General features: G+C 34.7%; 2 protein-coding genes across 2 annotated transcripts; both read left to right on the forward strand.

Annotated features, from left to right (window-relative positions):
- The first annotated feature begins 2,195 nt into the window (after nucleotides 1-2,195).
- On the forward strand, nucleotides 2,196-3,618 carry LOC123319167. The gene is made up of 3 exons (XM_044906027.1): nucleotides 2,196-2,924; nucleotides 3,026-3,131; nucleotides 3,214-3,618. The coding sequence occupies exons 1-3, from the start codon at nucleotides 2,868-2,870 to the stop codon at nucleotides 3,486-3,488; spliced, it is 438 nt and encodes a 145-aa protein (XP_044761962.1). The 5' UTR covers nucleotides 2,196-2,867; the 3' UTR covers nucleotides 3,489-3,618.
- Nucleotides 3,619-12,932: 9,314 nt separating this feature from the next.
- On the forward strand, nucleotides 12,933-15,753 carry LOC123318665. Its single transcript, XM_044905350.1, has one exon. The coding sequence runs from the start codon at nucleotides 13,091-13,093 to the stop codon at nucleotides 14,906-14,908; it is 1,818 nt and encodes a 605-aa protein (XP_044761285.1). The 5' UTR covers nucleotides 12,933-13,090; the 3' UTR covers nucleotides 14,909-15,753.
- Nucleotides 15,754-26,441: the final 10,688 nt, after the last annotated feature.

Raw genomic sequence — 26,441 nt, forward strand, 5'->3', positions numbered from 1 at the left:
GTTTATGATCTACATTATATTTTTTAGGATTCTCACAAGATATACGAGATTCGAAACTTTAATCGATTTCCAGAAGCAATGAGATGATGTCATGAAAACAGGCTCTGCACTGCAGATGCTGACGCAACGGACGGAGCGGCAAATATAAAAGGATGGTATCGGTGATTTACAACAAAAATGGAAGGAGAAAAAGATCAACATGTCCATGTTTGGTGTTACCCTCATTTAAAACTCCATTGTGGTTCACCACATTGAATTAAAAAGCAGTTCTTTTCCGTGAAAGCTACAAGAGCATGGATATAATTATGGCATTCTATTTCTGAAGACAGTAAAAAAAGCAAATTGAGTATCATTGGGCAAATAAGATGGTGGTCGAAGGAACATCAGCTGCTGAAAATGTTTTATTATTATCCTTTATATTCAGATGTTCTTGAGACCCTAGTCTTCATTTCTAAAAATACCGAAATCAATTCTTGAAAATTGCTGAAAATCTAAAGACGCAATTTCTGAAACACGGAACAATTTTTACTGCTCAAGTTTACATACAAATATTTTTTGTAACTGGTTTCCTCTCGAAATATTTACAGACTGTAGGTTTAGATTTATTGAAAGCTTCTGTCATGATTAGAACTTCTATTACTGAATTAAAAGAGCTATAGCGAGACTTTGAAATTTTTTTGAAAAATCCTTATCTTGGGCTGATGGTGAAATGGAAAAACGAGGGTTAAATTTTGATATTCAGGACCACTTTCCCATCGTCAGAAAACATAGGGTGAAAAGGTTTTTTGACAAAAAGTATTTTGATGAAGCAGTTCAAGATGAAAAGGAAATATTAAAAATTGAAACTGTTTACACTATAACGCATACTTCCGTTTCTTCTATGGAAAGTCGTTACGAAAAAGCTTCAAAATTATGTGCAGATATGGCTATTTTCCAACCCTTATCTTTCAATGATATACAAAGTAATGGTTTACCTGACGGAGGTTCAATTTATATATCGAACAAAATTATAAAGTAAAATCGGATGCGACTCCTGCTAAAATTAGGAAGGAAGTGAATAATTTTGTTAGCAATTGTAATGTGTACAAAATGATCCCTCAAGACTCGTTCAAAAATTTGTCGAATGAATTCGAGCATTTAATCGGGGATGAAGAGAATGAGAACCAAAAAAGTATATGCAGTGAAAGTAAAGGAAATTCTTGTAAAAACTGTGTATACTGTTGTTATTTGATTATATTGAAATATAATATGTAACGCCTAACCATTTATATATGTATGTTATGGCTAAAAATGTAGAAGCTAATGAAAAAAGAAGCAAGGAAAATTATTTTCCTACAAGCCACTTCAGCATTGGACACAGAAAGTGAAAAAGTTGTTCAAGGAGCTTCAGACAAACCAGAGTAGAAACGAACATATGCTACAAAAAATAGCTTCACAACAATCTGAGATGCCGATGTCATAGGTGTAGCAAAAATGAAAACCTTCACTACGATCTGATTATAGAGTAAAATTAAAATGTTCCTATTTATACAAGAGAAAATATAACTAAACTAATATTTACAGGATGTTCCTAAATTGAAGTGTAGATACTATGAGAAAAAACTTGAAAAAAATTCAAACTTCAACACTCTGTATCTCGAAAACGAAACGTTTGCGACCCCATGTTTATGGGACTTTTTTTTCTAAAACTCACTTAAGGAGTCTCCCCTTTTCGTTTGTACGTTCAATTTAGGAACACCCTGTATATTCTGATTCAGGAATAAGTGATTGCTTCTACCAAATTCATTTGTATTTAGTTAACAGAAAAAAAACCTGTGTAACGATAGCACATAGATTAACAACAATGTATCTCTGAATCGAATCCTATGGAACCGTACGTGTATGCATCCTTATCGTGCACAAGCCTGACTACTATTTAAATCCGCCGGGAGCCAAGCCGAGCAGCCGCACAGCGAATGTGGCACTGTGGCAGTTTCTGCCAACGCCGCGCAGGTGTATATTCGACTAGACCAAGATCCCAGGGGCTCGATTCTCGAGTCCATGCGCTGCGTAAAGTATACGAGCCGCGGCGCATGGATGATGGCGCATAGAACCCATTGGATCTATTCTCGAAACCATCGGCAACGTATACGTTACGGAAATGGGCGACTCGCACGATACACTTTGGCAACATCGCAAAATTGTGGGTTGTTCTGAATTGAATGAAGCTGCGCATGTCGCTCAGGTTATATTTTGAATTAAAAATGGTTCACTTTAAGCTAAGAAAACTTTGGTTTGGGAAGAATAAGAGCAAAATCATTTTAATTACTTCTCGTCACGTGTATTGCTGAGAATTTCTGAATATAACATTCTAAGGTGAGAATAGTTAGAATTATTTGTGTACTGTGTAGTGAAGGGTGAACAAGTACGATTTTAAAATGACGACTCCATTACGCACAGGTAAAATAAGCGAGCAGCAGAAAGCGGCTCTTATCGATTACATGAATTACATCACACAAAATGAGCAATTAAAGAGTGGCAAATTCACTCAAGAATTCACGTATAAAAAAGCTCAAAATTGCTGGAAGGAACTGGCGATAATACTCAATGCAATTCCTGGTGGTGCTGAAAAAGATTGGCGCCAATGGAGGAAGGTGAGAAGAGAAACACAATGTTTCACATATAGATATTTAGTTGTAGATCAGAGATTCATATGTGTATAAAAGAAATTATTAATTTACATATTCACACTATTCTAGACATGGCATGATTTGCGCACGAAAACAAAATCTAAAAGTGCTGCTATAAAGGCTCACAGACAGGGCACAGGAGGCAGTGAAGCTTTCAAAGAATGTCTCACTGCAACGGAGGAGAAAATTGTGGAATTGATGTGCCCCACTTCCATTGCGGGCCATCAGGATACGTTAGAGTCGGAGGTGGTAAATGTAAGTATATTTGAACATTGTGTATACAAATTGTCACAGTATTCTATGAATCTTAATCTATTGGGTGTGTGTTAGCATTATATTTATATCAAATCATATAGATTTCAGTCGACCCTGATGTGCCCACAATTTCACCTGGGGATTGCGGCATTAATAGTGAAACAACTATTAGTGTGGAGACGGAAGACAATAGCAGTTTTGACTCAGGTATTCATACTTTCGAAACAATAGTGCTGATTATATAATAAAATTGATCAATTATTATTTCATTTATTTTCATATTTTTCGGTTACCAGAAAAACCAGGAGGGAGAGAAAAAATTTGAGAGCTAGTGTGGAGGCCACCAAAAACTTGATACAGATTGGCCAAGACCAAGCCAAAATGCAGCAGTGGTTCTATGAGAAAACTGTTGAAATCATTGAACGACAGACAAGTATCATGGAACGACAGACAACTGCCATGGAACAGATGGGAGCAGACATGGCAAAAATGGGAACCAGCATCGAACAACTCGGAGCTAGCATCGAAAAAATTGCTGCCTCTGTTGAGCAACGTCTCAAATAAAATAAATAACATTTAAAAATAAAGTTTTTTTATTTCTTTTTCCACTATAAAATTTTATAATAACACTGCATATCGATTATTGACTCTGAAATAATTTCTAATTAGTTGCTGTTGCAGTCGACGGCCTGTTACTAAATCAGTATTCACCCTACTATTTGAAGTGATATTTTGAGTCCCATTGATACTCAACCCAAAATCAATATCTTCATCGGAATCTTCTACTCTGGCTCTGGAATATTCCTTTCTATACACATATTGTGCAACACAGCACTGAAGATAATGTGAACTGCTTGCGCTTATTTGTATTCATGGTTTCTCTGAAATTGTATATTAGCTGTGAATCACATAAGAGCCAAGTGGTATTAGCACACACAGTTCACATTAGATACGTTCAGAAGTCAAGTGTTATCTCTCACAGAAGCACTCCGACACGTTCAAATGGCTCACATACTCTGTATCAATGAAAGGATTATTCTGTAAATACTGCACAGTTTTTGCAAAGTTTGGTGGCATGAATAAAGCGACACCTTTGAAAAAATTGGTCACCTCTCCACTCGACAAATATTCCAAACTTTTTGGTAAGGATGGAGATTTGACAATGCACGATTCTCACAGATATCATAAAAGTTCGATCCAATTTGCTTCGGATTTTATTGAAGCATTCGAAAATCCACAAAAAAATATAATGAATGTTATGGACTCCCGAAGAAGAGATCAAATACGAGAAAACAGAGAGAGGTTGAAACCTATCGAATCTATAATCTTTTTGGGGAGACAGAATATTCCTTTTCGTGGCCACAACGATTATGGAATATTGAAAATCTTTCATGAAACCCATAACGAAGGTAATTTCACAAAATTGTTGCGTTTTAGAGTAGCCAGTGGAGATTCAATCCTGAAAGCTCATTTGGAAACACCCAATTCTCGTGCAACTTATGTCAGTAAAACCACCTAAAATGAACTGATAAATGTTTGTGGAATTTATTTCAAATCGTCTTCAGGGCTCTACAATAGATGGTACACATTAAGACGCTATTTAAAGAAGGTAGCATTAAAAATCAACAAGAAAAATATTAGAACAATTTGGAAGGAAACATATATAGAAAGTTTTGTATACGAACAATCCACTAAAGCAAGCAAACATCAAGGGGGAAAAAAAAGATCGAACAAATTAACAGCTACATGTTAATTTGTTCGATCTTTTTTTTTCCCTTACCCTTCCTTAATGTTTGCTTGCTTTAGTGGATTGTTCGTATACAAAACATTCTATATATGTTTCCTTCCAAATTGTTCTAATATTTTTCTTGTTGATTTTTAATGCTTCCTTCTTTAAATAGCGTCTTAATGTGTACCATCTATTGTAGAGCCCTGAAGACGATTTTAAATAAATCGAAACGTCGGCATTTTGTTGAATTGAGTCTCTTTAACCCAGACCAACAAGGACCCTCTCAACAGTTTTCAAAATAGTAGAATATGTTGTATTGTTTGTGGAGTCTCTTTCATTTCAATTAGGTTATGAATCATTGTGGAATTAAAATATTCTCTTCCTTTTGTCTCAGAATACTGTCATATGAGAATTGCTGAATTTGGCACACAGGAGTTTTATAATATGCGAAATCTCATAGTGCTACTTTTTTCGGATGTATATTTATATACAGGGTGGCGGAAGAAGATAGTGTACGAGCAAAACCACACCAGAAGTGTTTGGTGGAAATCTGGAAGTATCTTCTGAAGAGAATGCCGTACTAGTAGTGCAGGTGTTGAACTCAACAAGATCATGAGTGGAAGGCAGCCTGGAAGATTAAAAACAATAATTTTTCCCACAGAAGATTGCGGGAATTAACTTTGCCTTCTTGTATAACCATCACTTTACGTCATTCTAAACGATATCTAACCAGAAAATATGATGAAATGAGTGCATTGAAATGAAAGTTTGCGGATTATCTAGGCAGCTTGGCTATAAATATAGGTAGGGCATCCACATACACTGTGAAACCGCCGTATACATTCCTCTGGAAAAAGACGTAGCTCGTTTTATTAGTGGATGCGTGTTGGAATCTTCGAGCTGCTCACATAACCATTACTTCTGTCATTCACGACTATACATAACCAGAAAATTTGATGAAATGAGTGCATTGAACCGGATATTCCTTCCGTAGCTTCGGCTATTTCCAAACTAGTTAAGAAATTCGGGCAATGTGGGTGTTTAAGAAGATGCCGTCATTGCAAGATTTATAGACGACCATCAATGAAAATCGGCTAGCAAGATAAGTGAATGTGTGTGCTGCTGTTGAAACCAGTGCACCTTGTTCTAGTAGAAAAATTACCTAACGAGTCGATTTGGGCGATAGAAATGTTCTGAATATTTTGAAAAGAAATGGTAACCGATACTTTAAGGTGCAAACTTCTCAAGAGATTTTTCTAGAAGACCATTTCAAAAGAATGCAATTTTGTGAAAGAATGATGGAAAAAGGGAATGAGAGTAGTTCATTTCTGAAAAAGATTTTATTCACTGATGAGTCATCGTTTCATTCATTCATATTTGGAGCTTTTACGCAATCAAATTATTCCGTCAATCCGACAGCTACCAATTAACTTCGATGATTTGTGATGGCTGTCCCAGTCACAACGCAAGAGTAGTCACACAATATCTAAGGACGACATTTTCTGACCGTGTCCTTCCTACAAATGGCCTCCCAGATCTCCCAATGATTTCTTTCTTTGAGGATATCTGAAAAGTATGGTGTATGGGCAAGAAATTGAAAGAGCGACGAATATTAGGGAATTAAGGTTGAAAATAATCCAACTCTGGGCCAAAATCGAACATAAGTATTAATTTTCACAAGACATTATTTGTGTCATTCATGAAGAAGTCAATGAAGAAGTTGTGGGAGTTGGTTGGCCGGGAAATGAGTACCTAATCATTATAACATCATAATCACCGGCAGCAAATGTGAAAATGAATTCAAAGTGATAAACAAAGATAACAACAATTAAACAGGCAGGGGGAGGAATAGGCCGTTTGAGTTTGAAAGTGAGATGGATGAAATATTCCATAGAAGAAGGAATATCAGGCCAATCGTTCTACTCTCCAGTGATACAATCTTCACGGAACCTCCTGCACAGTATGGTAATCCAGATGCAGTTCCCTGCCTCTCGATTGAAAAAGACAGACATGTTGTTATCGATCAGCGCTCCACTTCTTCACTACCAACTGCCCCACAACTGGCTGAAACTTCTAGGAGCAGGCGTGTTCCCAGCTGCTCCTACCAGAAAAGGAATGACATCCCGGTAGAGCTCAAAAATGACCTGAAGTCATTTTACACTAGAAGGGAGCAGAGGGAAGAGGAAAAGTTTTAAAAAAATAAGGATTAGGCTGAATTTGTTTGTATATATGTATATAGTTTTTTTTAATGTGAAATTTTTGTGTTCTGTACTGTTCGGTACTGGTTGAGGCAAAGGTTGAAGTTCTGATCATCCATGCACATATAATGCAGGACGCAGCATGCTCTAGCAAAATGGCAAATGAAATTTTTCTGCTCTTCAGGTGGTACAGTTGACGAAATTTTTGCTCGAGAAGCCCTATTGTATGTTCAATGAAAACCCTGCAGTGACAAAGTTTTTTATTATATATTTTTGAACATTTGTCAAATTTCCATTATCTTTGTAAGGAGTTTATAAATTTCTCAGACAAGGGTAGGCACTATCACCTAAGAGAACATAATCCTTACAATTCTCAGCCAAATTTTGACCGAGAGGGCTAGTCCTGAAAACTCTAGCATCGTGAACATGTCCTGGATACCCTATAAAAACATCTCGTATTTTCTTCTTATTGTGACAAGCAACTTGCACCTGAAAGAATAAATATACATTATTGATATGGAAAGTATACTATTTTGATTAAATTTTGGCAAATATTTATAATTATTGTCAGGTTGTTCAATGTTGAAAACACTCAGACCTGGAAGTACAATTTATGTGAAACATGATTACAACATTGAACTTGTTCAACCTGACCATAATTAGAGAAATTTTAGGTTTACAAAAATGTATTCTAATACTTTCAAAAAATTCACTCATTTCTAACAACAATTCTATATTTATAGTTACCCTGACAGGTATCATATTCATATCATATTGGTCATGGTCGTAGGTTCCAGTCCTGCTCGGTTAGATACTTTTTTCATAATTCAATTCTTGTCTGTACGCCGTGACTTTTTCATTCTATTAATATCTTCAGACATTCAACAATCTTCATTTACAATATCGGCTTAATTTGTTCAGTGATTGGAGGTCAACATCCTATAGTCGATGACGCTCCTGGTAATGGATATAGTAAATCCCGAAGATCATTGAAAAACGAATGTTGCTCCCCTCCACCTATCTAATATTTCCAATCGCTTTCGAACGCCACGTTTCGGAAGTAATAATATTAACATATGCATTCTGAAGATAGTGGTTTCCAGACATTGCAGATGGATCCTCATGTCTCCCTAGGTAGCTCAATTGGTGGAGTCGTAGGTTCAAGTCCTGCTCTACGAGGTATTTTTTTCAGAATACAATTCTTGTCTGTATCCGGTGAATTTTTCATTAAATGAAGAGAAAATATCTCATTTCCCTATGGAGAAAAAACTCTAGGCCTAAAGGATGACGATGTTGAAACCATTGCAGAACTCTTCACGCTTAGAGCGGTGTACCCAAAATTACCAACAGCTCCACAAGACGAGGATTTCTTGTCTTAAAGGGGGAAGAATTACATCGAGACATCACATAATGTCATGAACTTTCAAACGACTTCATTATCGCCAGTCATCGATATCCAAACCTGATAGTGATTACAACGTACTTTCAGACCCTTAATATCTAATTATCAACATTTCTACTAGATAATAATTATACTTTCATTTTCAATGTTTAATGTGACAATATCATATTCCAATAACTATAAAAGTCCAAATAACTATAATAACATCACAGTATAAATAGGAAATATTGTGAAATCATAATCGGTCTTCTTCTTGGTCTTGGACTAGAGAATGCTCAGTTGTTGTACTTAAGTGTTGAAATAAATCTTTTTGAAAAGTTATTTCTTCGAATAATCATTTTAGGAACTTTGTGAAAAGAACCAGAAATATAACTATAGAATAGAAGAAATTGAGAAGGCGAGAATCGAGAATAGTTGGACAATGCTAAAACATTCAACAGAATTGCTGGAGGTAATGGGTGGAAAACAACACTTCAATCAACGAATAGAAATGAAGATATGAAGATGATATTTTCATAGAACAACATAGTGGAAAGCAACCAGTTTTTCTCCACGAGTCATTGAGCATGATGGAACTCAGTAACGATTGGATTTCCGATCCAGATTCTCTTAGTAACGATCAATTAATATTTTATGGGTAGCTGATGAAACAGTCGTAGCTGACATACAGAAGCAAGATTAAGGTTGTGAAAATTGTACTCAGTATATTTCCAGATGGCAAGCATTGTGTCTGAGAATCCGGAAAGTTTGGAAACGCATCAAAATTAATGCAGAGAAACATGTGAAGCTTGATACAATTGCACATTCTCTAGTTTCAGTTGTTCGTCCAAAATCCCCCATTTCCAAATGTCAGTAAGCTATAGAAACTTATGTGTTATGTACCTACTCTATCTTACATGTTGAATTCCAAATTCTTGTAATCTTTCCATTAGGATACAGTCATCCCTAATCAAATCTTCACTATCTGCATTCCCAATTCCCATAATAGATAGTTCAATATAATAATTAGAGATATAACCTTGTAATCTAAGATTGCCAATATTAAACCCAATTTCGATTGAGTTAAAGTCTACTACTGTAAATCTTCGATGTAAGCAAGTCTTACCCAAATACTGTAAGTTACCACAAAATAAACCACTTGCTTTAAGCGTTTTCTTAACAGGTCTCCAACCGAACTTGTCATTATTAGTAAAATCACAGCGTCCTGAAAGTTTAGAAAAGGCAATTGCCACTGCTCTTCAAGAAGAACAGGAACTCAAATCAAAAATCGAAATTACCAAGTATCAAAATATACACAATGCATCGGTTCGCCACTGCGATTACTGTAATAAGCCTGGTCACACTTCATTTAACTGCAGACATAAAGCTAATAATCAACGAAACCAATTTTCATCCGTTAAACATATACAAAATCCTAATCCACAAGGTTTCAGGAATACAAATAATTTCCCCACAAAAATTTGTGCTTATTGCAAGAATACAGGTCATCTTATAAGTGAATGTAGGAAAAGACAATATAATAACAAGAGACAAAATCAACCTAACTCTTTTCAAAACGGAACTCATCCAGCGAACTCCCAAAATTCTTTAAACTCCCAGGGCTCTCGGGATGCGGCAAACGAGAGAAGCCCAAACAATTCGAGCCGTGTACTCTCAATAAATTGTTCTGCGACAACTTATGTTCTAATTTCAATAGAAGAATTAATTCAAGATCAAAACTCTTTCTTACTTGACAACGGCGCAGACATTTCCTTAATCAAATTATCAAAGTTAAAACCTCATGTAAACGTTTTTGAAGATTCTCCAATTTTATTAAAAGGTATTGATCGGGAAGTACCAAACCCTACGAAAACTCTAGGATATTGCTTTATGAACATCCATATCGATAACAAAGTCTACGAACACGTTTTTCACATCATACCAGATTCATTCCCTATAGAATTCGATGGTATATTAGGGAACGATTTTAACTTGAAGAATCGATGTGCAATCGACTATCATGCTAATTCACTTATTCTCGGAAACTCTCAAATTCCACTAAATCACATAACCAAACCTCGAAATCTTCAAACTCCATGTCCAACAAAAGAAAACAATATCTTAATAATCAAACCAAGATGCGAAACCATAGTTCAAATAAACGTAACAAACGAAAATATTTCTGAAGGCATCGTTCCTAAAATCAAAATATTGGAAGGAGTTTATCTCTGTCCAAGCATCGTTAAAGTTGAAAATAATAAAGCCATTACTTCTATACTTAACACTACCGAACATTCTATCGAGATTTCACAATTAGATATAACCCTTGATCCTATTGATAAAACAATGAACGATTCAAATATTTTCCATCTCTCTCATGAGCCTAATACACAAAATCACGAATCTAATCGTCTTTCAAAAATCACAGAATCTCTCAGACTTGATCACTTAAATTCAGAAGAGAAAGAATCAATTATCGAAATATGTCATGAATATAACCACCTTTTCCATTTACCAGGAGACGTATTATCTAGTACAAATGCTGTAAAGCATTCAATTCAAACTACTTCAAATAAACCAGTAAACGCTAAAACATACAGGTATCCTCAAATTCATAAAGAAGAAGTTAATCGACAAATCACTAAAATGCTCGAGCAAGAAATAATAGAACCTTCAAACTCCCCATGGAACGCACCTATTTGGATAGTCCCAAAGAAAATAGACGCATCGAAAGAAAAGAAATGGCGACTTGTCATAGATTACCGCCAACTCAACGATATCACCATAGGCGATTCATACCCTCTTTCCAATATAGCGGATACTTTAGATCAGTTAGGACATTCGAAATACTTCACAACTCTTGACCTTACGTCAGGTTTTCACCAAATTGAAATCTCAGAGGAAGACGCAGAAAAAACAGCATTTTCTACGGAAAACGGTCATTATCAGTTCAGGCGAATGCCATTTGGTTTAAAAAACGCGCCAGCATCATTTCAACGAATGATGAACACCGTTTTGGTTGGCATTAAAGGCATTAGATGTTTAGTTTATCTTGATAACATCATCATATTTGCAGACACTCTAGAAAATCACGATAAAAGACTCAGAGAAGTACTCGACAGACTAGACAAATTTAACTTAAAAATCCAACCAGACAAGTGCGAATTCTTAAGAATTCGAAAAGAGAAAAGAAAGAAAAAAAAGAAAAAGAGAAGAAAGAAAGAAGTAATGTACTTAGGTCATGTTATAACAGAAAACGGAGTCAAACCAGATCCCGAAAAGGTAAAAGCTGTCACAGAATTCAAAACTCCGAAAAACGAAAAGGAAATAAAAAGTTTCTTAGGTCTAGCAGGTTATTATCGTAGATTCATTCAAAATTTCAGTAATTTATCTCTTCCATTAACGAAACTATTACGAAAAAATGAAACATTCAATTGGACTAGCACACAACAATCTGCATTTGAGACATTGAAAAATATGTTGTGCTCTGAACCCCTACTTCAGTATCCTGATTTTTCCAAAACCTTCATTCTCTCTACAGACGCAAGTAATTACGCAATAGGTTCAGTTCTATCCCAAGGAGAAATTCCGGATGATTTACCAATCGCTTACGCCAGTAGGTCACTAAATAAGGCGGAATCAAACTATAACACGACAGAAAAAGAGCTACTAGCCATCGTTTGGAGTATAAAACATTTTCGACCTTACCTCTATGGAAGAAAATTTATTATTTTGACTGATCACAGACCTCTTACTTGGTTATTCAATGTTAAAGATCCAGGATCGCGACTCGTAAGATGGAGACTCGCTCTCGAAGAGTATGAATACGAAATAAGGTATAAGCCAGGAAAAGTTAACAACAACGCAGATTTTTTCAGTAGACACCCTATCGACAATTATCATAACGATTCAACCGCAGTTGTACAGAATATCAAACAAGAATCAGAAAATTACCAGGATTTCCTTCAAAAATTTCAAACAACTTTAATAACGAATAATAATATAGAAGAGAAAAATGACAAAATCACTGATTCATCATCCACCATATGTGTATTCATTCCAACGGATTTGCAATTTAAAGAAAATTTTCAATCTCAAATCGAAACTAAATATTCTCACTTAAATAAATTAAAAATCAAAGAACCTAAATTCAATCAAATCGTACAAATTGACAAAATAATTTATATCTTCTTCAAAGATAACTATTGGGAAACAATATCATATGAAACCATATTCAATACTTTAAATATCTTGAAATCATATCTCGTTGAAAATAATATCACAGAAATTAGCTTACCACGACTCTCTTTTGCATATGATAAACTAAGTTGGAACAAACTCAGATCTATGCTTAGATACGTTTTTAGAAATACCAACATTCACCTCATAATCCATCACGATATCTTATATGAACCAAATAAAGAAGAAATTCATCAAATTCTAATCGAAAATCATTCAAACCCGTCATCTGGACACTCAGGTTTCCATAGGACGTACAATAGAATAAAACAAAAATTTAAATGGAATGGTATGAAGACTGATATCAAAAACTTTGTAAAAACTTGTGAATCTTGCCAAAAGAATAAATTAGTGCAGAAAAAGAATATTAAGCCAATGGAAATAACAACAACGAGTTCTCATCCTATCGAAAAAATATTTTTAGATATTGTTGGTCCACTTCCATTGAGAGTACGGTAATAAATACATACTCACCTTACAAGACGATCTATCAAAATATTCCCAAGCATATGCTATCGCCAATCATGAAGCAAAAACCATCGCTGATACCTTTGTGAGAAACTTCATTTGCAAATTTGGTATTCCAAAATATATTGTTACTGATCAAGGCCAAGATTTCATGTCGAATATCCTTAACGAAGTTTCAAAATTGTTCAAAATAAAACAAATAAATTGCACAGCTTATCACCCCCAAAGCAACGGAGCTCTTGAAAGAAGTCATCAAACATTAGCAGATTATCTACGTCATTATATTAATGAGAATCAATCCGACTGGGATTGTTGGATTGACTTCGCTATGTTTTCATACAATACAACCACACATTCATCAACAAAATTTTCACCACACGAATTACTATTCGGTAAACAACCCCAAATTCCAACTAGTCTCACAAACTCAGTAGATTTCAAATACACTTATGAAAATTATGTAGACGAATTAAAATTAAAGCTTCAGAAATCTCAAGAAATCGCAAGGAATAATATACTCAAATCCAAAGAAACTAGTAAAATATATTATGATAAAAAATCTAGAAATACCGAATTCAAGCTAGGCGAAAAGGTACTATTATTAAATGAAAAAAGTGAAAAAGGAAAATCTAAAAAATTAAGTCAACAGTACACCGGTCCTTATGAAATAATAGAAATAAATTCTCCAGTTAATGTCACTATTCAGATAAAGAGAAGAAAGGTCAAGGTGCATACTAACAGACTCAAACATTTTACTACACCCGTAATAATGACTCCGTACCAGTTAGTAGCGGAATTGTCAAAAACAATCACGTACATAAAAAATGCTAATGTCTACCCCTACTCTCTGTCCAAAGACAACGCCAACCGATTTCTAGACATTATCGAAATTAAGTACCATGTGTCAGATAATAGAATCGTTTATGTAATTTCCATACCCCTAGTAAATAGCATGAAATATTCGTTATACAATCTCGTTCCTCTGCCAATTCTACATTCCTCAAAAGAAAGTTTCGTTTTTATTTTACCGGCAATAAAATTTCTAGCTCTTTCCGAAATTCTCAACACCTATACCACATTTAACGATGTAAACCATTGTAAATCCTTAGACGAAAATGAAATCATGTGTATTCCTGAGGAACCCATTTACTTAACTCAGTCCAGGAAAATTTGTGAAACCCAGCTTCTTACAGCCGATAGCACAAGTGGAAAGTTAGATCCTTCTTGCGACACCCGAGTACTTCCAGCCTCTTATGAAATATGGCACAAACTCACGTCAAATAATAGTTGGATTTTTGCGCTACCGCAGCAAACCTCAATAACGCTTAACTGTTTGCCGAACTCACCTTTATCGTTGTTTATCAACGGTACTGGCATAATAACTTTAGATGGAGGTTGTAAGTTATACACTAGTACAACAACCATAGCGTCAGATCCTATCACGGTTAAACAAACTATCTTCAAGGAACCAATCTTTCCGAATTTCGATTTGTTACAAGATTGTTGCGAAAAATTTAATGATAAACCTAAAATTCCAAATGAAACCCTTCATATAATCCCAATCCAATCAATCGGTCTAGATTACAACGAATTAAATATCGCGAGCCAAAAACTAGACGAGATGAATGTAGAAGCAACAAGGATCATTGTTATGAAAAGTACTGTTATTAGTTACCTTGTATGTACAGCCATCAAATGTATTTTGGCTTATTTAATGTATAAGTTGATAAAATATTTATATAAAAAATATGGAACACAGTCAGATAAAAAACCATTGGGCATATGTCATAAAAGCTTCGAAGAGGAATCTTTAGGGAATTGTTGCCAAAAAATAACAAATTGCCTAACATTCAACATAAAAAGTAGATCAAAATCCCCTGTCAGAGTTCAATATGACGAAGAAAACATTGCAACCGAGGAAATTCCACTTAGAAGAAGTCCAAGGATTGCTCAATTAAAAGATCAGTGATCTTTTAAATTTATGGAGGGAGGTGTTATGTACCTACTCTATCTTACATGTTGAATTCCAAATTCTTGTAATCTTTCCATTAGGATACAGTCATCCCTAATCAAATCTTCACTATCTGCATTCCCAATTCCCATAATAGATAGTTCAATATAATAATTAGAGATATAACCTTGTAATCTAAGATTGCCAATATTAAACTCAAATATGTAACTCCCTGTTATCGTGATTCATCCCCGAATCTCGTTACTCTCCATTATCAATGTCAATTACTGTGCTTTTCCATTATTTGTAGTTTCAACCTAAGTAAATTTAAGAATAGTATATAATTGTTAGATTTTATAAACCAAGTCAGTTCGAACCCAATTTCGATTGAGTTAAAGTCTACTACTGTAAATCTTCGATGTAAGCAAGTCTTACCCAAATACTGTAAGTTACCACAAAATAAACCACTTATATTACTATGTGCCGTTTCTTCGCTGTTCCACAACATATGTATAACCATAATAGGAATGATTACACCTAAACGGTGGGGCAATGAATACAATAATAAGGATTTATTTATTATTATTGTACCGCTGGCATCATTTCTGACGGGATCTGAACGTGTTCCCAGACTTCTCAATTCATCACATCATCACACGTCTGTTGTTCGCAAAGCGAATCGGCGTACCACAGAACACATCCGTTGACTTACTTTATGCGGCGTACTGAATTAAAGAAAATATGGGATTAGAGAGTTGAAGTGCGCACAGAACGTTAGCCTGAACGTAAACGTTAACGTGACAAATAACGTCAAATATAAAGTTTACGTGTTGTAATGAAATTTGAGTTGAAGTGCTGCCATCATGAAACGTCAGACGTTAAACATAACCTATCAATTTGGATTTTGATTTCATTTTGCTGGAACTCTCTTTTATCTAATATCTATAATATTGAGCCTCGACAGCTGGAATAATATTTGAAATATTGATGTTCTAATGATTATATGCATAATAAAGAGAATTTTCAACTTGAAAGTATTTTATTATCAATGAAATGTTTAAGTGTTAGAGAAAAGAGAATCGCAGTTGAGTTTCAGCCATCTCCTTACTGAATGTAATCTGATAACGAAGTTTCATAACTAAATCCTTTTGATAACTTTGAAATCAATGCTGATTTCCTATAACTTTCATTCATTATGAGAAAATACATGGGAAATATAAACAATGACTGTTTGAGGTTGTTGAGAATTGCATTCAACAGTCAAAATTCGGCCATTCGCAAGTCATCGGTGCTACTCGTTTAACGTTCGGTTAACGTACGTCGATGTTTAAGGGATACGTGGGAGACCGCTAGTTTACGTAGGCCGTAAAGCTGACGCTAACGTTAACGTTAAAAACTGACGAATGAGCATGCGTAGATGTCAATTATAACGTTAACGTTTACGTTCATGGCAGCACTTCAACTCTCTAATAGCTATTTGATAATTCTGTGCGTTACGATGTAACTAGCGTATACTTTGTCGAGTCGCCTGATTCGAGAATTGCCCGCCTGGAGGGGATTGAATCGGATCAATATTTCATGGCTAAATTGCAGCCAGTGCGAATAGAGGTTGGGGTCTCCGTGACTTTTCATACGATAAACACACGAATCCATAGCTCAGTTCGAGCATAAGAAGTGTCTGTTTAACTTTGACCTGAGGATACTAGTTACGTTAGTTTCAAGTTCTGTTCATCAACGAAGTCTAAAATGCGACGACACTCCAAGGAAAGGAATTCAACTCAGATGACCACATCTAATTCGGAGTTGCTTCTGCCGAATCTTAGACCGACAAAATCTTGGAGAAAATGCCGTAGGTAATACATATGTCGATCAAACAATGACAATAAATATCATGCAGTTTGTTATAAATGTGAAAATCATGCGTGTAAGCCTCACAGTACAGCTACTTACTTGTGCATAAATTGTCAACTGTGATTAGTAGGTGCGACAAACATTATTGCACGTTTATTCATACTTTTATAATTCGAAAATATTTTATGTTATTTAAAGTTACTTTTATCAAAAAAATCGACATTCGCCTTTGAATTTTGGAATTTAAATATAGGGTTTTTGCAAAGGTGAGGCTTTTTTTCGAAGAAGGTAGAACTCATAAAAATATTTTCATTTGAAAGAATGAATACTCACGGTTCTTAGTCGTATAGTTTGGTAGGGCATTCCACTTCGACCTCAAGGTATATTGTGCCCCTCAACAGAGCTGGGGGTTACTTACGGTAACATTATTACATTATAGATTTGAATGGAGAATTCTCTTTACAGCATAGTTTCTAACAGATACATCGCGAGATATAATCGGTTAAATAGCAACGAACTGGTCATTTGAGGCGAGTTTATATAAAACGGACACGATCATTTCGATTGTACAATTTTTTCAGGAAGGTTTCGCGAATCTCTCGTTAATAATTAGAACATTCAAACCTCATCGTGGCGGTTTTCGTAACGAGGTGATTTTAATTATGAATTTTTATTTTTTCTATATAGTCTGGTTTGTTGATTTTCTCTTCATTTTCTGTCATGAATTATTATTCTTCTAGTATCTCAACTAGCGTAATCATTGGACATATTGCAAGAACAAAGCTGAGAGTTAAAGCTCGTAGTTTATAATATCATAACATTTTGTGTTCAATAAAAAAATCTTGATATGTCATTCAATATTTGTTCCCGCTCTTACCTTCACAGTTTGATTGAAATATTTCTGACATGCGCTTCAACCTATTCCCTCAATTTTTCCAACAACAACTCAATAGAATAGTAGAGGCAGTTAATATCATATTATAACATTTTTCGAAGATACTAACTAAGAAGTATTGGCATAAGTGTGATTTGTGGAAATTATCATAACTTCGCTTTGGTCTACTTTCAACCGAATTTATTAATTTTTTATAATTTCCACAGGTTCCTCCAACGAAGGATGATCCGTTGACAAAAAAAAAAATAAACAGGATACTGGGAGATTATGGCAAGGTGAAGAACTTATATACCAGGGGAATAAGGTTTTGATCGCCCCCGCATATACCGTGTATATTCTGCGCAACCGAGAGCAAACAATGTTGACAGAAGTACCTATTTTTCATCATCTTACTTTTTGAAAATTAAAATTATAGATAACTATCGTATTTTATTTATAATACTGACTCTTTAAGTTTCTTTCCTCTTTCCTCCAACAAAGGATGATCCGTTGACGAAACAAATAAACAGGATACTGGGAGATTATTGTGTATATAAAATTTCCAAGATGGCTGAGATACAACCCAAAACGTTCGACAAAATTTCATTGAATTTTCAAGTTCAACATAAACACATGGCTGGATAACGAATGGTTCAGTACCAATTTCATCGGATTAGATGCATCAGGTCACTTTTGAGAGAATCATTTTTGTTGTATCGTGCAATTAAGGGAGGAAAAAAAAGTTGAAAATTGAGGAAGTTTCTTGAAAGTGCTGATGTCTATATCTTGTCGATGATTGATTCAATGGTGATTCATGTAACTTGGTGATTCGCGGAAAAACTTCTTAATTTGGAGAAACATGGACACGGGCGAAGTTATTTCTTCAATATCTTAGGATAGTAATAATTTCATTATTTGAGAACACCTATTGAGAAGAGATTAAGAAGATATAGGAAAATTTCGAAATAAACGAAAAGATTCATTAATGTTCCTTTCAACAGGACAAAAGGAAATGGAAACAATGATAGGAGAGAGTTTAATGTATATTACCTTGTCATCGAAATTCAAAGTGAAAAGTTTATTCGATGGCCAGAATAAAATTTGCGTTTCTGAGAATAATACAGCTAAGGATGTAAGTCCTCCACACCAATCATTTCTAGCCAATATGATTTATGTAATAGAATATGGATGCTAAGAGATATATACAGGGTGATTTTTTTAAGTGTTTCATTAGAAGTTTTCGAGGAAGGAATTGTAATACAGATTCAAGATTTTGGATTTTCGTTTTAGAGAACATGAACTTTAATTGCAAAATATTTTCAAGCGGAATCTACTTCCGGTTTCACCGGAAACGAATGTAACTTCGTTATTTCAAATGCAACACCCTGTATATTATTACATATTCGAATTCTTCGTTTAATTTTACACTGATTTGATGTATGATATGTGCAACCATTCAAGCGGTTTTTGAATTATAACCTGATTATCAAATTTTTTGAAAAAAAGGTTGTCACAGATTAGTGTCCATATCTTCAAAATCCCTCATTATAAGAATTTCTTTTTGCGAAAGTAGAACAAAAGAAAGTACGCTGATACTGTTTCTTGTATAGCTTATGAGGAAATATTATACAGGGTGTCTGAAAAAGGGCCCCAAATTGAGCCTCAATAAAACTATGAAATCTTACTTTTTTCAAATGGCAACCCTATAATTTTGTAATTCCAATCGATTGCCCGTCAAAAACTACTTAGAGTGTCCCCAACATTCTATGCCTCTAAAATCAATAATTTCGCCGTAATTGAATAAAATTCGAATTTCGGGAATAAATCAAGGTTTCTTAGTCTAACCATAGATTTATTAGGATAGAAATTTTCAAGAAGGCTATGTCTGTTCATTTATAATGCATTTTTGAGAACTGTCATTTATACTTGTTTGATTAATCGGGCACTATGCAAAATCAGAATTACAGTAACAGTGATGTATTAAATATGTTCTTCATTTTCGGTGAATGTAACAAAATATCAGAAAGGGCAGTCAGAACTTTCAACGAAAGAAACCCACATTTACCACCTTTAACAAAATCAAAGTTCAGGAGGTATCAAAACAATTTTCTCCGTAGTGGAAGCATTAACCCAAAAGGGAATCGTGTGAAAACAGTAACAGGTAATGAAGAAAATCAAATAAATATTCTAGGACATATTCACGGAAATCCAAGAGGTTCCATCAGACAGGTTGAAAGTTCTGACTGCCCTTTAATCATAATCATAACGTCGAGGTGAATTCAGCGAAAGATGCTGAGGTAGACATGGTAATAAAAGGTATTCGACTGAATAATCTATAGGAATTGATTGCTGTAGTTGGCAATGACTTTTCATTACACTATTAAATTGCTTCAACGCCAGATCACAGCAATATGTGTTTCCATTCATTCTATTTGCATACGCATTTGCCGGATGTTATTCAACTAATCCCACGCACAATAATGAAAAAAAAAAGATAATTGTGTTGCTACAGAGGAATCCTGATCTACAAGAATCAGTGCAGATTTTCTACCAAGAAAATAAAAGTACCACTGACTATCCTTTTCCGAAATATTAGTGAGAAATCTCTACAATACAAGTGGATAAAATTGGAAATTAACGAACTGGGATAAAAAAATATTCACAACCCCAGTATAAGAAACTATAAAGATTTCATCCCTAGCAAATGCGTCAACCTATATGGAACATACTAGGCAAGCTCATTATCGTATTCAAATTTGGCTAGGACGAACGATATTGAAATCGAAAGATTGGAGATGACATAGATGAAATTATTGTTATAAACAATGAAGTACATAAATAAGAAGAAAAATATATTTTTTATGTTTATGTTGCCGGCCTGAGACAGCCATCAGGTCTGCGCAGTAGTAATAGTAAAAAATGGTAGATGTATGGTGTAAGAGAAGAATAAAACTAGTTAATTCTAATTAAAATCTTATTTCTCAAACCTAATAAACCAACAATTATGATTATGCTTCCGAAAATGAATGATGAGCATTCATTAACATTTGTTAATATAAAAAAAAATGTAATCGAATAAATGGAATAGTAAAATAAGTTACCTACCAATCAACAACTGAAAAATAATTCGAAGGCAATTATAGATATTGCTGAAGCATAACTTGAGCTGAATTATTTCTGAAAGAGACAATTATTCATGGTCTCAAAAGATGAAAAAAACGAAATGAACCGGAAGACACTGAATGATATAAAATTTCGTTTTAATGAATCTGTCGATTTCAACACAACTAGAAAAACCATAATTTGGAACCGGATAATATAGGGGATTTCTACACCTTCTTCACAAGTAATTCAGGAAGCATAACTCGAAATGCATATTAATGAAATGTAAAAGTTCAAATTCAGGTTTGTTAATTGCATTTCAGAAACTACTACATGGCATTCAGATCAGTGAAAGTGCAACTCAAGATTCAGATTAGTGAATTGTTCTTCAGAAAGCTTCATTTGTAGTTCAGAAACAAAGAAGGCTTTGATAAGTGAGACTAGTGAGAGAAAGAAATACCAGAACAACGAATTCTTCATTACATAGTGCCATCAATATATTGTATGTAGTATTAATCGGCCAATGGGCATGCCTTGAAATGTTAAGCTGAAGCATGGTAATCTGAATAACAAGTTAGAGTTTCTGAATATCATTTCATCATTCTGTATATTACTTTTCCGAATTTTGGATTTATTAATCTGAATCGAAAATTGTACTTTCTGAAATATATCTTCTACTTTCTTGATTACAATTACAATTGAAAAAGGTATAGAGCAGATTTGAAATCAGATATCAGATCGATTATTAAATATAACTCGAAAACTGCTTCATACTCTTTCACTAGCATATAAATTAAAATTAGTATATGGTACTTTCTCGGTTTCAACAATTCGACAGAATTTGGAAACATTTCAATATTGTGTTTTATATTCAGTAATAAGATCATAATAGTATGTAAGACAGCAGCATAATGAATCGAAAACTATAGTTTCACCAAAATAAAAAAGATCACTTTGAATCAATTCCGGGAGTTCTGAATTTGATCATTATTGGACCCACCAACAGCTGACGGATATCAAGATGGAAATTTTCGATGGCTAACCAACAGTCCAGAAAATTGCTCGATCTCTGTAAGAATAACTGATTCTGAAACCATTTCAAATGATTCAATGCATGTCTAGTAAAGTTAAGGATTTTATTCAACCATAATTACCCTACAAGATACTTCAGTGGCCTATATTTCGACAATGCTTTTAAAAAGGAATATTCTTGTTCGGTATTGGTCACTAACTTCACCATATTAATGCCCCTTTTATTAAAGCTTCTGATATGATTGATATGACAACGAAAAACATCATGGTGGCCTATTTAATGTCAATTTTTTATGACTAGTACTTCGAACCACTCATGGTAATTTGGTGGGTGGCATAAATCTACACCTGATGACGAACACCTAGGCAGATTTTCGTAGATATGGTCAGTTAATGCCATAACACCATTTATTTGAGCATTTTGAATGAACCAAGACTTGAAGAATCCTGTAAGGCCACAAAATTAAAATATGATGACAGAAATGAAAAACTTACAGAGAATTGAAGCAACTGGTACTTTTTTTGTTTTCTTCTTCATATTTCACTTACACATCTATTTGAAAGAAGTTGCCTTGTGTTGATGAAATCAATTTCAGACCCATGGAATCAACTGGATCGTACAGAAAAATATTGAAATTCGAAGAAATTTTTTCGTTCATTATGAATGATATCTCGAAATGATGTTCAAGAAGCATTATCTGCACTAAAATTCGAATTGAAGAAGCCGAGAAAAGTAGAATACTAAAACTATATTCAATACTGAAGAAAAGCTTCCCGAGTAAAGTTAATTCGTGATCAATTAGCGGGTCGAAGTGAACTTTGGCACGGAAGCTGAACAGATGGCGTCCTCTGTTACAATTCGTTATGAAATTCAAGTCTAGCACGGAATTCGAAGTCGGCAAAATTTCTTGCAAGTTGCTGCAAGGAATTTTGTGTCTGCTATGAATCATGCTATTGCTTATGGTTTGATCAGGTACATGTTTAATTCATTTGAGTGTTTTGTCCGAAGTTTATTGCGAATGGTGAACTTCGTGTCAATTTTCAGCATAACGAATACAGCTACCGGCCAAGCTCCATTATCCTAAATAACTTCAGGAGGTTTGGCCCAGGAGAGACTCATTTTGAATTATTCTATAAATCAGAGTCAAAGATTTCTTTCATTCTGCCACTTCAGTCATATAGTGGTAACTTTAATTTTTATTTTTACAAATTCCAGTCCCATATTTTGTACTGATTCAGAATATTTAATATCTATGTAGTATCTTTAAGTGTTATTCCAATAAAAAAAGTTGGCAGGTCATGTTCATTGATAAATAATATATAATGAATTTCAAACTATGTTGTGTCAGGTTACGACAGATTTTGGACATCACTTTCATTCCGGATATTCGAGAAGATGCTCGGAAATGAGGAAATTATGAGAATTTCCATGAATACTTCATATTTACCAATTTATCTATACTAGAACTGGCACAGCCTTATTTGTGAAAGTGTTTGAAGAGGCTGTTATAGTATTTAGATTATCTACTAGTTGGAAAAGTTTCAGTTGAATCCAGATTTATAAAATTTCATTTCATATTGGGAAATTTTTCATCTCTTCAAATATCCGGAATGAAAATGATCTCCAAAATCTTATATCAGTAATAACAATGAGGTTTATTCATTGGAGTCTACAATGCTGTTGGAAAATCTGAATATTGAACCTAAGGAAATCCACTGAAGGCAAAACCTGTTCATTCAATAACCTGGCACAATTTAGGAGCATAACGCTCATTATCATATTATCAATGAAATGACCTGCCAACTAGACTGATCTATACTCCATTCAAATTTATTTTAGCAGTCGGTTGGCCATGAAAAAATTTTCTCAAGTTTTTGTAACTAGAACGGAGTAAGGTTGGCACTCATGAAATGTCGTTAATGTCATATTGCCGTTGCCACAACTAATATCAATTTTTATTACGAAAATGCCGAATGTGATTGAAAAAAAAACAAGGTTTCAGGAAGTGCTATTTAGAATTTAGGTCCGCTCGTTCAAATAGTTATACCCTGATATTCTAAAATCCACAATACAGAGTGAAATGTGTCAAATTTCCATGGCCAACCGAGTGCTACAATAAAAGTGAATGGAGTATAGTTTTTGAGTTTTTTTATTGGAAGAACAATCAGAGACAAGACGTAAGTTATATATTCTGAATCAGAAGAAATATGGGACTGGAATAAGTAAGAATAACACAGGGTTTGTATTATGGATTGGCGGACTGAAAAAAATTTTTTGCTACGCCACTGCACTCTACATGAAAAAGTGTCTGAGAATGTAACATTTGTGTTTCGATATCACTGATACTTTACGAAATACAGCCGAAAAATGAGTTTTCACTTATAACTTGAGAACAATAGAAGATATCCATTTTTCCCATAATAATTCAATATGTAACTCTGTAACCTGAGATTCCCAATATCTAACCTAAATACGTAATTTCCTGTTATCGTGATTCATCCCCGAATCTCGTTATTCTCTACTATTAACATCAACCATTGTGTCTTTCTATTATCTGTTAATTTCAATCTAAGTAAATTTAAGAATGGTAGTTCTGTTATGTACCTATACCCTACCTTACATGTTGAATATACGTAAACTTTTAGTCATTGTAAACTTTTCAACAATCAATTTTTGTGTCTTTCCATTATTTGTTAGTTAATTTAAGAATAGTACCTATGTAACTCCTAAACTTTAGAATTCGAGTCAGTTCGAACCCAATTTCAATTGAGTTAAGTCTAGTATAGTAAATCATCGATATAAGCAAGTCTTACTATAATACTGTAAGTTATCACAAAAATAAAGCACTTATTGTTATTTTGTCGTTTTCTTCGCTGTTCCACAACATAAAACTGGTGTCAAAAGTGGGACATCTCTAAGTAAGGGATATTTTCGTTGATATTAATGAAATCTGAAAACCATTACTTCGAAGAGATTCAAAATGTTCAAATGTGATACGACCAGAAGGCAGAAGTTGAAGTCCAGTATCCTGTTACCAAAAGGTAACCTCAAACACAACATGGATAATCCACAAACTACGCATAGTATCCAAGATGAAGATGCCACTTCTATTCGATGTCCTCAAATAGAGCAGTGTGCAGAGTTGGATGCGAAAAAGTATCAAGGAGCAATTCCCCGATACAGCACATGTGAACCTGGCAAGAAACGCGGAACTATCCTAATAAAGAATACAGAAGGGGTGCCATTATTTAACGGTCGAGAGATATGCTCTCACTTTTTCAACGATATCTGCCTTTTTGGATCTTTTTGCACCGTTGGAGATCACCCTCATGAAATAGCTACCTTAGAGTCAATATCCAGAAGACAGGATGTAATCCTAGGTTATCTATGTCAGATACAAAGACATGTGGAGCAAGGAGGATCCAGTCCGATGGCCACTACAACTCATTGCTGTCCTCAAGAATGCAGTATCTCATACGACAGCACCTCTCATAGACATCATAATAGATATAGTTCCACACCTAAGACAGCTGCTTCAAAAGATTCTGTAGATGCTTCTCATCCAGGAGATAAAAGAGTCAATCCAGTATCAAGAGGGAGAGGGAGGAAGCCAGGTATTGAATCTCGTCAGGTCAAGAAATCCACGGAATCACACAGACCTCCTTCCCGGCAAAGGAGTAAATCTAGAGAAGATCTATCACGATCTATTGCTCGTCAAGGTGCATCATTCATGAAGAGAATAGACAATATAAATTATCTTAACTTTTGAGATAAACAGTAAAATCTATGATTCTATACAGGAAATGTTTCATTCCGTAGGCTAAGGTTTACATTCTTCAGACAAATTTCTTGTTGTTCCCCGAGCAGAAATGGGACATACTCCGAAGCTTCCTGATTCCAAGGTATATTCACTCCCTCCAGTCTACCGCCGTGTATAAGAAAGCAGACCAAATGATCAAGAGAGCTGCCAAAAAGATTCTCAAGCTGCCTATCTCTATAGTAGACGAAGCCTTGTACACCCCAACATCCTTAGGTGGCCTGGGTCTGTTCTCCCTGACCCGAAAGATCCCAATCATCATGAGGGACAGAATGGATAGAGCAGCTGCAGCGTCGCCCTTAAGAGGAGCTAGAGTTCTCTGCTGCCGAACCAACATTCTTCGAGGAACTCATTGTATAGCTACTGATAGCTATGAGATCAAGAGGAAGGAAAACTAGAAGCCAAGGAAACAAGTATGAGCCATCTAGGATTCATCATAGCGATAGTGTGAGTCAAAACATTTTTGTGAACCTCTACAGTACATCTTTCATATTATTATCTACTAATTTATCATAATATTATTACAATACACTGATCCTTATAAAATAATAGAAGTATATTATCCAGTAAATGTCATAATTCAAATAAGGAAAAGAAAAGTAAAAGTACATACTAATAGACTTAAACATTTTGTTTCAGATGGATAATAGTTTGGTTTTAATCCAAACGGGAACGCACCATGTCCATATCCAACAGATCCATAAGTCCTCTGGTATTTATTACGAACATATAAAGGATTGGCGTTTCATCGAATCAAAATGGAATCTTGTAACATATACAGGGTGTGGCGTAATGAATGGATAATATTGAGCCTGGGGGTAGAGGACTCTATGGCGGTTCAGAAAAATATATTTTACGTTTAGTAAAAGTGCCT

Source organism: Coccinella septempunctata, chromosome 8 (assembly GCF_907165205.1).
Source record: "Coccinella septempunctata chromosome 8, icCocSept1.1, whole genome shotgun sequence".
NCBI classification, from domain to species: Eukaryota; Metazoa; Arthropoda; class Insecta; order Coleoptera; family Coccinellidae; genus Coccinella; species Coccinella septempunctata.